Genomic DNA, 12728 nt, shown 5'->3' on the forward strand with positions numbered 1-12728 from the left:
CTCGTACATTATTATATCTCAAGATCCAGATCACTTGACTTTTAACCCAGGCATTTGGAAAAAATTCAGAATATTGGGTAAAATGCAGCATGCTTTACTGAACACATCCAAGGAGGCTAATGCTAGGTATTGGTGTTTCCAGCCCAGTCCTGTCTTTTTGCTCCATCCCCAGAAGAGCATTCTGCAAGGTCCCCTGGAAGCTCTGGAAGAAGCTCCTACCCAGGAAGCATTAATTTTCCCTTATCCTTTATATAGCAGGAGGCAGAATTAATGCACATTGTTACTTAAGCTCCAGCTGTCTTATCTCCCTGCTTCCAAACACCACTGACTACTCTTTAGAAAACCAATTCCGGGCTCACGGAGTTACGCTCTATCATTTCCCCTGCTAGAAACTTTAGATGCCTTATAAAGCAACCACAAAAAGCCACTCCATGGGTGCTGGTCACCATCCCTCCCCCATACTCCAACCAGGGACAGGCCCGGGACTGACATTTCTGGAAAACGCAGTGTATGCAAGGTTAGGTTACCACGGTTCATACAAATAAGGAAATGAGGCTGTAGAAAGAAGAAGTAACTTGCCTAAGGCACCACAATGGATACAAGTCCTCTAGCTACAGCACTTACCAACTCTATAATCTTCCCCAACCTCTCTGAGCTGAGTTTTCTCATCTATAAAACTGGGATAATGATTAAACACACCCCTAGGGTCAGTGTAAAAATTCAGTGAGTTAATTCACTCATTATGATTAGCACAATGACTGGCACATACAAGAGCCCAATAAATATTAGGTTTTATTATTATTATTACCAAAAAAGACTATCAGTTAGGGTTTACTCATTGCCTCTTTCATTATAGCAAGTTGGGACCCTTGTCCCTGACTGAAGACGGTGACTTTGTTTCCAAATGAAAGAGTGTTATCCCCCAGCCAAATTCACCAGGTGGGGAATGGGGCATCGATATGGTTACGGCTTCCACCTTCTTTGCAGTGGGAGTAGTTTTGTCCAACCTACGGTACAATTCACTTATTATTGTGCAGTGGTGATTTAGTCCTTCTTTGAATCCTTTTATTGACAGGATATCTACTCCCTCAAGAAATAAGCCCATTCCTTTTGAACACCTCTTATAATAAGGAAGTGTCTTTTCTCTCTCCCTTTTTTTTTTTTTTTTTTTTTGCCACGGAGTCTTGCCCTGTGGCCCACGCTGGAGTGCAATGGCGTGATCTTGGCTCACTGCAGCCTCCACCTCCCGGGGTCAAGCCATTCTCCTGCCTCAGCCTCCCAAGTAGCTGAGATTACAGGCATGCACCACCACACCTGGCTAATTTTTGTATCTTTAGTAGAGACGGGGTTTCACCATGTTAGCCAGGCTAGTCTTGAACTCCTAACTTCGTGATCCCCCCGCTTCAGCCTCCCAAAGTTCTGGGACTACAGGCGTTAGCCACCGAGCCTGGTCAGGAAGTATCTTTTCTCTGTTCCTTCTCCCTCTACCCTCCTGGCCCTTCCTTCCTCTCCTCCTTCCTCCTTTCTTTTTCCCTTCCCTTTTCTTTCTGCCCTGTACCTCTTTTCTTGTTCCCTTCCAGGTCCTGCCAGCTCTGAGAACCTAAGATGCTACTCCCCACCCCCTCTGCCCCACCCAAAAGGCACTATCCAGTCACTGACCATAGCCTTGGAGAGCACAGTAAGTCTTTAGTGCAGCTGCTTGGCCGGCTGATTAGGAACCCAGCCCCCGATGATCCTAACAACACTCTGGGTTTTGCAGGATCTTTGGGAAGCAAAACCTTTTATCTAGGCCTTATGGCTTGGCCTTCTGGTCCATTAGTATCATTCATCAGTTCATCTTATTTCCATTAATAACCGCATCTAGAACCACATGAAACTTGAAATGGGTTGATCTGCTGTCTTGAGGCCCAGCTGGGCGGGTATGCAAGCCAAGGAGAGGGCTGGGTGCCGGGGGTGACTCTCGGGACCTGAAGCACACGAGCAGACCACAAGGTTGGGGTCCTCGCCTGCAAGCCAGCGCGGCTACAGCTCCAGCCCGCACCAAGCCTCCTCGGACAGCGCGGCTGCTTTAAGAGAGGGGCGGGGCCCGGGTACAGGCAAGGCAGGGCCAGCCCACAAGGCTTCTTTTCCTTTTTGATCCATTCAAAAATTACTCATTGCAAATTCCCGGACCGCTAGGCGAGGCAAGGGAAGGGGCGGAGGAGACAGGGCTACTGCAGGCGCAGCGCTGAGGGCAGCCGGGGGCCCGAGTAGCTGAGGCTGGTCCCGCAGCGGCTGCTCGCCGGCGTTCTGGCTCCTGTGGCCTCACCAGGAAGCGTCAGAGTCTCGACTCTGGGGAAGCTCGGAGCGCCGCCTCCGCCGCCGCCGCCTCCTGCCCGGCTCTGGATCCCCGAGCCCCCTCCCCTGGCCCAGCCCGACTCCCTCCTCCTTCCCGGACGATCCGGCTCGGGCGCCGTCCCTGGTGATGGCTGGCCGCTGAGCCATGGCTCAGTACGGCCACCCTAGTCCGCTCGGCATGGCTGCGAGAGAGGAGCTGTACAGCAAAGTCACCCCGCGGAGGAACCGCCAGCAGCGCCCCGGCACCATCAAGCATGGATCCGCGCTGGACGTGCTCCTCTCCATGGGGTTCCCCAGAGCCCGCGCGTAAGTGGCCGGGCTCGCAGCCCTGGACGACCCCTCCCGCGCGCGCGACCGGCCCTCGGCTTCGCTCCGGCTCGCCTCCCAGCGCCTGCCGGCCGGGCGGCGCGCTCCCCGCTGCTCGCGACCTGTTGGGGGCAGGATGGGCGCGCTGGCAGCCCGGGACTCGGCTCTGGGCGTGGGTACCGGGGAAGATGCGGCGCTGGGGCGCTGGGCCGGGGTTTGCCTTGGGATGCCTAAAGCTGAGAGACGAGGGCCCGGGGTTCGAGTCCCGGGTACGGTGCCCGGCGTCCGGGCCCCCACGGGTGGAGCTCAGCGTTTCTCTAGCGCGCTCCTCTAGGTCTCCAGCGCCCAGCGCCTGGGTAGGCGGGGCCCCGCGCAAGACTCGGGCATCCTCTCCGGCCGGAATACTGGGCTGGCCTGGGATCCTCCCGGGTCTGGGAAAGGGCGAGAGACTGCGGGACAGGGAGGCCGGCGTCCCCGTTGCAGCGGCTTCCAGCTCCGGATGTCGCTCTCCGGCTCGGTCTCCCCCTGGAGTAGGAGGAGCGGGAGCGTGGGTGTTGCTGCGTGTTCATTGATGGGGAGGATGGAATGAGAAAGAGAAGCGATCCCTCCAGGGGACCTGGGTTCTCGTCAGTGGTGACGGCAGCTCAGAAATCTGTGGGTGCCTGAGAGTAAGAAGGGGAGCTGTTCTCCTTCATCTTTCCTCTAGGAGAGTGGGATAGGGGAGGGCAAGGAGAGCGCAGGTGGCTGCCTCTGGAGCCTGCTGGGGAGAGGCCTGGTTGCCAGCATAGGGCAGCGGTGGCCGGAGTCGTCTTAGGCTGGTTGGCTCAAGTGTCAGGGGCTGGAACTCTGACTAAGAGGAATCCAAGGCCCAGCGGCCAGGCCATTCTCCCCTGGTTAATCCCTGGCGTGCAGATTTCTTAGGTGGGGACACAAGACCTGGGTTCCGGTCGAGGCGCAGCTTCTTTGCATCTTTGAATTACATTACCTATACAGGAGAGTTGGGCAAACTTTATCAGTAAGGTCCAAGTAAATGAAAGTCCTTTTTATTTTTTATTTTTTTTCTTCTCACATTTTTTTTCAGGTAATAACTTTATTTATTTATTTTTTGAGACATAGTCTCCCTTTGTCGCCCAGGCTGGAGTGCATTGTGGCAACCTCATCTCACTATAACCTCCGCCTCCCAGGTTTAAGCGATTCTCCCACCTTAGCCTCCTGAGTACCTGGGACCACAGGCATGTGCCACCACGCCCAGCTAATTTTTGTGTTTTTAGTAGAGATAAGGTTTTGACACGTTGGCCAGGCTGGTCTCGAACTCCTGACATCAGGTGTTCGCCAACTTGGCCTCTGAAAGTACTGGGATTACAGGCAATAACTGTAGGTCTCCCTTCCCTTGTCCCTGGGCAAACGATGTTTATTCTTTACTAACTTGGTTCTGATCTCTTAATCAAAGTAGACCCTTGAATTCATTGTTCTGCAGACTACTGGGACACGTTGGAGTGGCCTTAGAAGGCCCCAAAATGGACTAATGGTTTCTGCCTTCCACTCACTTCCTAATACCAGGGCTCCAGTTCCTAATGCCAGAATTACAGGGAGAAAATGTGGATTATGCAGGGGTGAGTCAGGTGTGGACGCTTCAAGTGAGGTCGTCAGTATGGATGAACAATGTGCACAGCTCTCCTTAAAAACTGGAGGTGGGGCTGGGTGCAGTGGCCCACGCCTGTAACCCCAGCACTTTGGGAGGCTGAGGCAGCTGGAATACTTGAGGCCAGAAGTTCGAAACCAGACTGGCTAACATGATGAAACCCCATCTTTACTAAAAACACAAAAATTAGCTGGGTGTGGTGGCGAATTCCTGAATTCTAGATTCTTGGGAGGCTGAGATAAGAGAATCACTTGAGCCCTGTAGGTGGAGGTTGCAATGAGCCAAGATCACGTTGTTGCACTCCAGCCTGGGTAACAGAGTGAGACTCTGTCTAAAACAAACAAACAAACACTGGAGGTGGGAGTGGGGAAGTCAGCTGGGGAATGCTGCAGAATTAGCATAGTCTCAGGCTACTGCCTTTTTTGAAATGAGGCCACCACTAAAAACCTAAATTGCTTAATTAAGAGAAGAAATACTTAACTGAACTCCTCAGACAGTCATCTTTGAGATTCAAATCAGCTTGAAGGGGACAACTTTTCTCCTGCACTGAGTCCAGGAGGTCTTGCCATGTCCTGACAGATTAGCATAAGTATCTAATTTTGGCTTGAGCAACCCCTGAGATCTCCTAATAGCTAGCATGTATTGAATACTTACTCTATACTGTTCTAAGTACTTATATCTTTATTACCCATTTTATCCTCCTAGTAACTCAATGAAGAAGGTACTACATGCCCATTTTGTGAACTGGGCAACTGAGGTTTAGAAAGGCTACATACCTTGCTTAAGGTCACAGCAGTAAGCAGTGAAGCTGGGATTCAAACCCAGGTATTGTATCTGCACGGGGCAGGCCTCACACCACCTAGGGCCAGGATAGAAATAATGTAATGTGGGTAAAATGCTTACAACAGTTCCTGGCACATAGTGAGCAATCGTGAAGTGTTAGTTATTTTATTAGCTTCCTATGGCTGCTATAATAAATGGCCACAAACTGAATGGCTTAGAACAGCAGAAATTTATTCTCACAATTGTAGAGACCAGGAGTTGAAAATCAGTATCGCCGGGCTGAAATCGAGGTATCAGCAGAGCTGCGCTCCCTCTGGAATCTCTAGGGCAATCCAATCCCTGCCTCTCCTAGCTTCTGGTGGGGGCTGGCATTCTTTGGCTTGTGGCTGCGTGAGTCCAGTCACCGCCTTTGTGGTCAAATTGTCTTTGTTTTCCGTGTCCAATCTCCCTTGGCATGCCTCTCATGAGGATACATGTGGTTGTACTTAAGTCCCATTTGGATAATCCAGCGTAATCTCCCCATCTCAAGATCATTATCTGCAAAGTCCTTTTTTTAAAAAAAAAATAAGGCAGCATTCACAGCTTCTAGGGATTAGGATGTGGGTGTCTTTTGGGGGATCATTATCCTATCACAGCTACTATTATATTACTGCTAGCACTGCCCCTCTTTACCAAAGACGTAACAAGAGTAGGCCTGGAGAGAGGGAGGTTGGGTTTGCTGCTCTTTTTCTTAAATTCTCTGCCTGAAAGGGAGTGAAGCTCTTGGAGGTCACCTATGTAGTCAGACTCCCCCCACCCCCAGGTTTGCTTCCCTCCTCCACTTCAACCCAGAAAGGCTGATGCGGTCAGCCTTCCTGCTAATAACTCAGACCAGTATGAAAAGGGGCCATCGGAGACTTCAGAGAGCAGGCATTTAACTTCATTTTGGAGAGGTGAGATGAAAGAGCAAGGGTAGTCAGGCTTAGCTCATCAGAAGCTTGTCTCTTGAGCTTTATGCCTGGAGGGCAGAGCATAATGAAAATCCAAAGCCTGGAAGAGCAGTGATGGTCTCCTGGGTCCAGAAGACTTGGAGGTGATGCTTTAAGAAGGGGTGAGATGGTTGTTTCAAACCTGGCCTTTTTGACAGAGTGACAGTAGAGTGACAGGGCTGAAAGCTCTAGTTTCCTCTGTGGGTGTAACTGGGTCTGGTATTGTTCGGCAGCAAGAGGGGGCACTCCGGCCAGACTCTTGGTAGGCTGGCAGAGAGGGTTGAGGCCAGCAAGGCCAGGCCTGATCCAGCCCGTGCTGTGCGGTGGTTTTACAAAAGTCACTTCATCCCCTTGGGGCAATGCTAGTGCCCTCTGAGGGGAACATCATTAATGAATGCACGCTTGTTAAGTGCTTGACAGAGCTAAGAGGACCAGAGGGTTGCAGGGCTGGCTCAAGCAGGGTGACCTCAGGGTGTGCTGTCTCCAGCTCTTTACTCCCTCGATTTGGGCTAGGTTTTTTCCATCCTAATATATGAACTTCATTCCAACTTAGACACAGCTATAGAAGAATCTGCCACATGGAGAAGTCTGAGAAGTGGCGATTTCATGGTGTGTGTGTGTGTGTGTGTGTGTGTGTGTGTGCATGTGTGCAAATCCAAGTTAAGGAGGTGTTAGGGAGGCATCAGGAAGGAAACCTTTCAAAGGGCCAAAATGGCCAATTGCTTCCTTTTTTCTTTGCCCACTAGTACTTCCCTGTTTTAAGAGTTCTAAAAATAAGGGTCCTGCTTCCTTGACTGAAGCTAAGTCAGGTTGGTTGGAAGGAAAAGAAAGAATATGTTGGGGGCAAAGATCTGAGGAAGAGGAGGCCTCAGAGGCCAGTAGAGGGTCTGAGCCTGACACCGGAGAAGACGGGACGGGACTCAGATCAGAGCCAACTCTTTGCACAACTGGACCTGATGTCACAGCACTAACATCCCCCTGCTGACCTCTGGTTTCTGGGGAGACAGGCTTTCAGCTCTTCTGTAGCTTGGGGCTGACACGGGCTCGGAGCAAGTCACTGAATAATTGAATTAGAGGAGTCCTTGCTGATAGAACCCTGACTTTTTTAATTTTTATTTTTTGAGGCTGCTGGTGGCTGAAACTTTGTCTACAGCAAATGGCTTTCTAATGTTTCCTAATGATTGAGAGATAATAGTCTTGGGAAAGACACTGTGGCAGGGGTCCAAGGTCCCAAGGTCTAGTCTAGTTACTGAGTGACACCTGCACTTTTTAGGTTTTCTATTTAACCTCTTTTCCTTAATAACTTCACCAGCTTCTGTGCATGGCAAGACCTGTCATGTGTCATGGGGCTTTGCAAAGACAAAATGAGATCACGGATAGAAAAGAACTTGGGAAAGTTAAAGATAGGATCAGGATGCAAGATGTGATTATGGCGTTATTGTGTTGGATTGGAAGAAGGGAGAGGAGGGGAGATGGTGGCTGAGGTGTCTGGCGAGGATTTGCATGTATTATTGGATTGTCCTTTTTTCTTCTATTGAGGATATTTGAACAATGCCAAACTAAAGAGCAAGGCAGGGGCAGAAGGAAAAAGCTGGAATGAGAGCGCCTTTGACTTGGCTTTGGACAGTAGGCTGTGTTAGCTATGCCTCATTGCCCGAAGATAAAAGCAGTTCCAAGTTGGCTGCATGAGGAGTTGAGAAGCCTCGTGTGTAGCCCATGAATTAAAGTATCTGGTTTCCCTGGCTTTCTCCAGCTTACCTGTTGGTTGACATTGGATCCTTTGAGAACACTTGGCCAACCCAACCTCTCTGAAATGTAGCTGGCTCTGGAGTGGGGGCTGCAGCTGCTTTCCCAGCCTTGGATAGAAAGAGGAAAAACAACTGGAACCCACCTGGAGCTGAAGGGGTCTTATACGTAGGCCAGGCAAGGAAGCCTCTAATGTACCTGCTGTGACTGTGCACCCACACAACACGCCCTTCTATTTGTGTTATTGTACATTGTAAAAATTGCTCTTACGTGCATTAGGTACCCCACAGCAGTCTTGTGAGGTAAAGCACACAATGTATGCTTTGTTTTAAGATAAGACGGAGGCTTAGAGGAGCTCAGGATGTGTCTATGGTCTCACAGTTGGTACGCAGGGACCGTGTTGCCGTAACAGCCTCAGGCTAAGCTGCAAATCTTGTGAACTTTCCAGGCTATGCAGAGGTCCTGGTTCCAAAAAAAAAAAGCCTTGATATGCTTTTTTGTTTTTTTTGAGACTGAGTTTTGCTCTTGTTGCCCAAGCTGGAGTGCAATGGCACGATCTTGGCTCACTGCAACCTCTGCCTCCCATGTTCAAGTGATTCTCCTGCCTCAGTCTCCCAAGTACCTGAGATTACAGGCGTGCGCCACCATGCCCAGCTAATTTTATATTTTTAGTAGAGACAGAGTTTTACCATGTTGGTCAGGCTGGTCTCAAACTCCTGAACTCAAGTGATCTACCCGCCTTCACCTCCCAAAGAGCTGGGATTACAGGCGTGAGCCACTAAGCCTGGCCAATGTGCTTTTTTAAACAAACTTTCTTGAGTTATAACTTGTGTACAATCAGCTAAACCTATTTAAAGATTGATACATTTTGACAAAGGTACCTATGTGATCACCTACTACAGGACACAGTACATTCATTGCCCTTAAACATTTCGTTTGTAACCCTTTGCTGTCAGTCCTCTCTCAGCCCCCAACCCCAGCAGCCACCAGTCTTTCTTTCACTGTATATTAGTTTGCATTTTCTAGATTTGCATGTAGGTCATACAGTGCATACTCTTGTACTTGGCTTCTTTCCTTCAGCATATTTTTGAGACTCATCCTGCATGTATCAGTAGTTGATCTCTCTTAATTGCTGAGTAGACCTTGAGATATTTGGATGTGCTAGTAGGGAAATTATAACCCCTTGCACATAGCTTCTATGAAAATGCCCTCTTATGCCCTAATTTCTTTCTTTCTTTCTTTCTTTCTTCTCTTTCTTTCTTCTCTTTCTTTCTTTCTTTCTTTCTTTCTTTCTTTCTTTCTTTCTTTCTTTCTTTCTTTTTTTTGAGACAGAGTCTCACTCTGTTGCCCAGGCTGGCACGGCAGTGGCATGATCTCAGCTTACTGCAAACTCTGCCTCCCGGGTTCAAGCAATTCTCCTGCCTCAGCCTCCCGAGTAGCTGGGAATACAGGTGCATGCCGCCATGCCTAGGTAATTTTTTGTATTTTAGTAGAGATGGGGTTTCACTGTGTTGCCCAGGCTGGTTGAGAACTCCTGAGCTCAGGCACTCCGCCTGCGCCTCTCAAAGTGCTGGGATTACAGGCGTGAGCCACTGCTCCTGGCCTTATGCCCTAATTTCTAATAATACCTAAAGTTTTTAGACCACATTCAAGCTTACCAAGCAGATTCACATACATAATCACTATCAAGTCTTAGATATTGATAATGTAATGAGGAAACTGAGATTTGGAAGATTAAGTGCTACAGAGATTGAAAAATATCCTGCCTCATGGCTCTATCCTGTGGCTTTGATCACCACCTGCTCCCCGCCCTCAGCTGCCTCAAACTCCAGCTGACTTTCAGGGAGTGGACAGTCATTCACAGAGCTAAAGGCTTTACTTTACAAAGAGGCAGCAAACCTAGGGAATCCTGTGTCTCCCACCAGCTTTGCTCCGGCTGATGATGGTGTGGTGGTGCTATCAGTGCCTCCCTGATCCCAGCAGGCATCAGACTGTGTACAGGTGTCTCCTTACTTGGCCATCCAGAAGCTGAAGAGTCCCCATCATCATCTGCCCCATCCATCCTGCTCTGATAGACAGAGATCTGAACTTGTGGCAGCCTGGCCTTGAATTCCAGCTCTGCTTCTTACCAGCTGAGCGACTGACCTTGGGAAAGTTGCTGAACATGCTAAGCCTCAATTTTCCTGTCTGTACAATGCAGACAATAACAATCCTTACCTCGAAGGATCTTTGTGAGAGAAGGGTGCCAAGCCACGCAAACAGCTGGAGAGCGCCTGGCATTGGGCACACCCTCAGTAATGAGGTAGGTATTAGTGCCACTCAAGTGGCGATGTCACTCCACATGGCTCCCTCTGTGGTTTGGTTCCCTGGTCGCCTTCCACTTTTACGGTTCTCTGCTCCTCACTGAGCTCTGGGCATAAGGCGGTAAGGTGGGGCAGAGGCCAGCAATGCTTTCTCCCTGGCAACTGCATTCTACTCTCTGTGCCTCTCTCTCTAGAGTGCCCAGAGGGGTGCGGGGCCTGAGGAAAAGCAGACCCAGGTCAGAGTGAGGACCACCCAAGCTGCTGACTGTAATAAATGGCAGGGTTTGCGGACTGGAAGGGGTACCATATGGCTGTCTTCTGATTACTTTCAAACGGAATCAGACTCAAGCCTCAGAGAGAGAGTGGGGAGAAAAAAACACACTCAAGAATGGATGCTCTGCATGGTGACAGTCACAGCCAAGCAAGGTGCAGAGCCATCGCGGGGAGTATGAGATGCCTCCGGTCCTCACTGAACTGAACACTTTTGTCTTCTTCATAGATGGATTCTCCCAGAGGCCACTTTGTATTTGCCCAAAGGCTTGTGGAGAATCTCTGGTTTTTCTCTTTTCCCTGGAAGACGGGTGGGCAGACGTGGCAGTGCTCGCAGTCCTCTGGACCCTCTGCAGGGGGCCCTGGGTATGTGACAGGTGATCCCTTTTCTTGTTTCATCTTGCTCACATCCCTGTTTTCCTGGTGACTTTACAGTCAGGCTCTTTGCCACCTACTAGCTATGACTGTGAGGCCTATGGTCAGGTGTCCTAGATGAATATCCAGAACCTGAGCTCCTACTGTGCATACAGCACCCTGCTAAATTCTGTGCAGTCCTCTGAAGGAAAAGGTAAAGGTCAGGTTTTCCCACCTGGCACTCTGAAGTCAGCCGCTCTTTTGAGCTGGCTGCATGTTCTCCATAGAGACCCTCAGAGGGGCAGGCCTGCCTTTTTGAGGCCTGTGTGAACACAGCTCTACAGAGAGTCCAAAGGCTCTGGATTCTGTGACAGCCCACATGAAGCCTGGTGGTAGCACACTATGAGGCAAGCTCGGTCTTCCTTCATTCAGACCCTGGCTTTGTGATGTCACTCTACTCTCACCTGTTGGCTGCTTGGACTCGCAGGCATCCTTTTCATTCCCAGGCCTTAGTGGTCCCAACTGTAAAAGGGGTTGATGTCAGCCACCTCTGCAATCCCTTGCAATTCTGATGGCTGGATCCAGGGCGACGTGGACAGTGTGTATGTGTGTGTTTTTGCTTGGTTTTTGATTTTGAGACATGGTCTTGCTGTGTCACCCAGGCTGGAGTGCAGTTGTGTAATCATGGATCACTGTAGCCTTGACCTCCCAGGCTCATGTGATCCTGCCACCTCAGCCTCAGGAGTAGCTGGGATGACAGATGTGTGCCACCGTGCCTGGCTAACTTTTGTATTTTTTTGTAGAGATGGGGTTTTGCCATGTTACCCAGGCTGGTCTTGAACTCCTGAGCTCCAGCCATCTGCCAGTCGTGGCCTCCCAAAGTGCTGGGATTACAGGTGTGAGCCACTGCGCCCAGCTCAAGTGTGTGTTTCACTCTGTCTCCCAGGCTATAGTGCAGTAGCACGATCCTAGCTCATTGCAGCCTTGAACACTTGGCCTTTAGTAATCCTCTGCCTCAGCCATCTGAACAGTGAGAGCTACAGGTGTGCCCCACCACACCTGGATAATTTTTAAATTTTATTTTATTTTTATTTTTGTAGAGATGGGGGTCTCACTACATTGCCCAGTCTTGTCTCGAACTCCTGGGCTCAAGCGATCCACTCGGCCGCTGGGATTACAGGCATGAGCCCCTGCGCCCAGCCTGGACCAGTGTTTTTGAACAGCATGAGGATACTCTCCCTGCTTCATGTGTGTGCTTCTCTGTTCCAGAGCGTTTGGCTTTTCTGTTCCTATTTTGTTTTTTTTTTCACAGTGCTTTTTGGTCAAATTCTTTTCCTCTCCCTTTAAAGAAAACTCTTCAGGACTGTTGATATTCTAGAGAGTAAATAAACAGAAAGGAAGAAAGATATGAGGCAATTACAGCGGTGGGGAGCCGTTTACTAGTATGTAACAGTATAATTCTCAAATTGGTACAAAACAAAAACAAACAATTTGTTTTCTTGCAAAATGCAACCCAAGTGGTAGTTAAATAAGAAGAGGGGAGTGCCTGGAGCCCAGCACCTCGGGTAGATAGATTGCTCATGGGCACCTTTTCAATTAAAGGGACATCTTCCCTTCTGTGGAGTCACCAGCTGTTTGTGTGACACTTCCCGTTGTGCTCCCCGCCCCTGCGGAAGCACAGACATTCTTGTGCATAAAGCAACTGCAGCAGTGAACTCCACCAGGACCGAGGCTGTTCCCACACAGAGTGGGAAGCTGAGAGAAGCACCACTGTAGCCGCTCACGGCAGTCCGGAAAATGCCAGGGGGCAGCCGACAGCACAGATGGCAGAGGCGGCTGGATGCTTCCGATTTCTTTCAGGTTTTGTTGGACGAACCTTCCCGGTGAATCAGGTAGCAGGATTGTTTAGAATCCTACTTCCACGTTGATGGTGCTCCATTCAAAAACATTTGCTGAGAGCATTCGCTCCCTAACTGTTTATTTCTTCACATTGGCTAGGGAGCACTTAGAAGGGAAGAA

General features: G+C 49.8%; 1 protein-coding gene across 2 annotated transcripts in view; it reads left to right on the forward strand.

Moving 5' to 3' along the window:
- The first annotated feature begins 2430 nt into the window (after window positions 1–2430).
- Window positions 2431–12728, forward strand: part of UBASH3B (ubiquitin associated and SH3 domain containing B) — a 163333-nt gene continuing 153035 nt past the window's right edge. Inside the window, exon 1 of one of the 2 annotated variants that reach the window (XM_012470266.2) lies at window positions 2431–2643. In XM_012470266.2, the coding sequence (XP_012325689.1) occupies window positions 2483–2643 (161 nt within the window). In that variant the 5' untranslated portion in view covers window positions 2431–2482. The remainder of the gene's footprint in view (window positions 2644–12728) is intronic. The other variant, XM_012470267.3, reaches the window with a different exon arrangement.

Source organism: Aotus nancymaae, unplaced genomic scaffold (assembly GCF_030222135.1).
Source record: "Aotus nancymaae isolate 86718 unplaced genomic scaffold, 86718_ANA_hifiasm-v0.15.2.pri h1tg000012l, whole genome shotgun sequence".
In the NCBI taxonomy this organism is placed as follows: Eukaryota; Metazoa; Chordata; class Mammalia; order Primates; family Aotidae; genus Aotus; species Aotus nancymaae.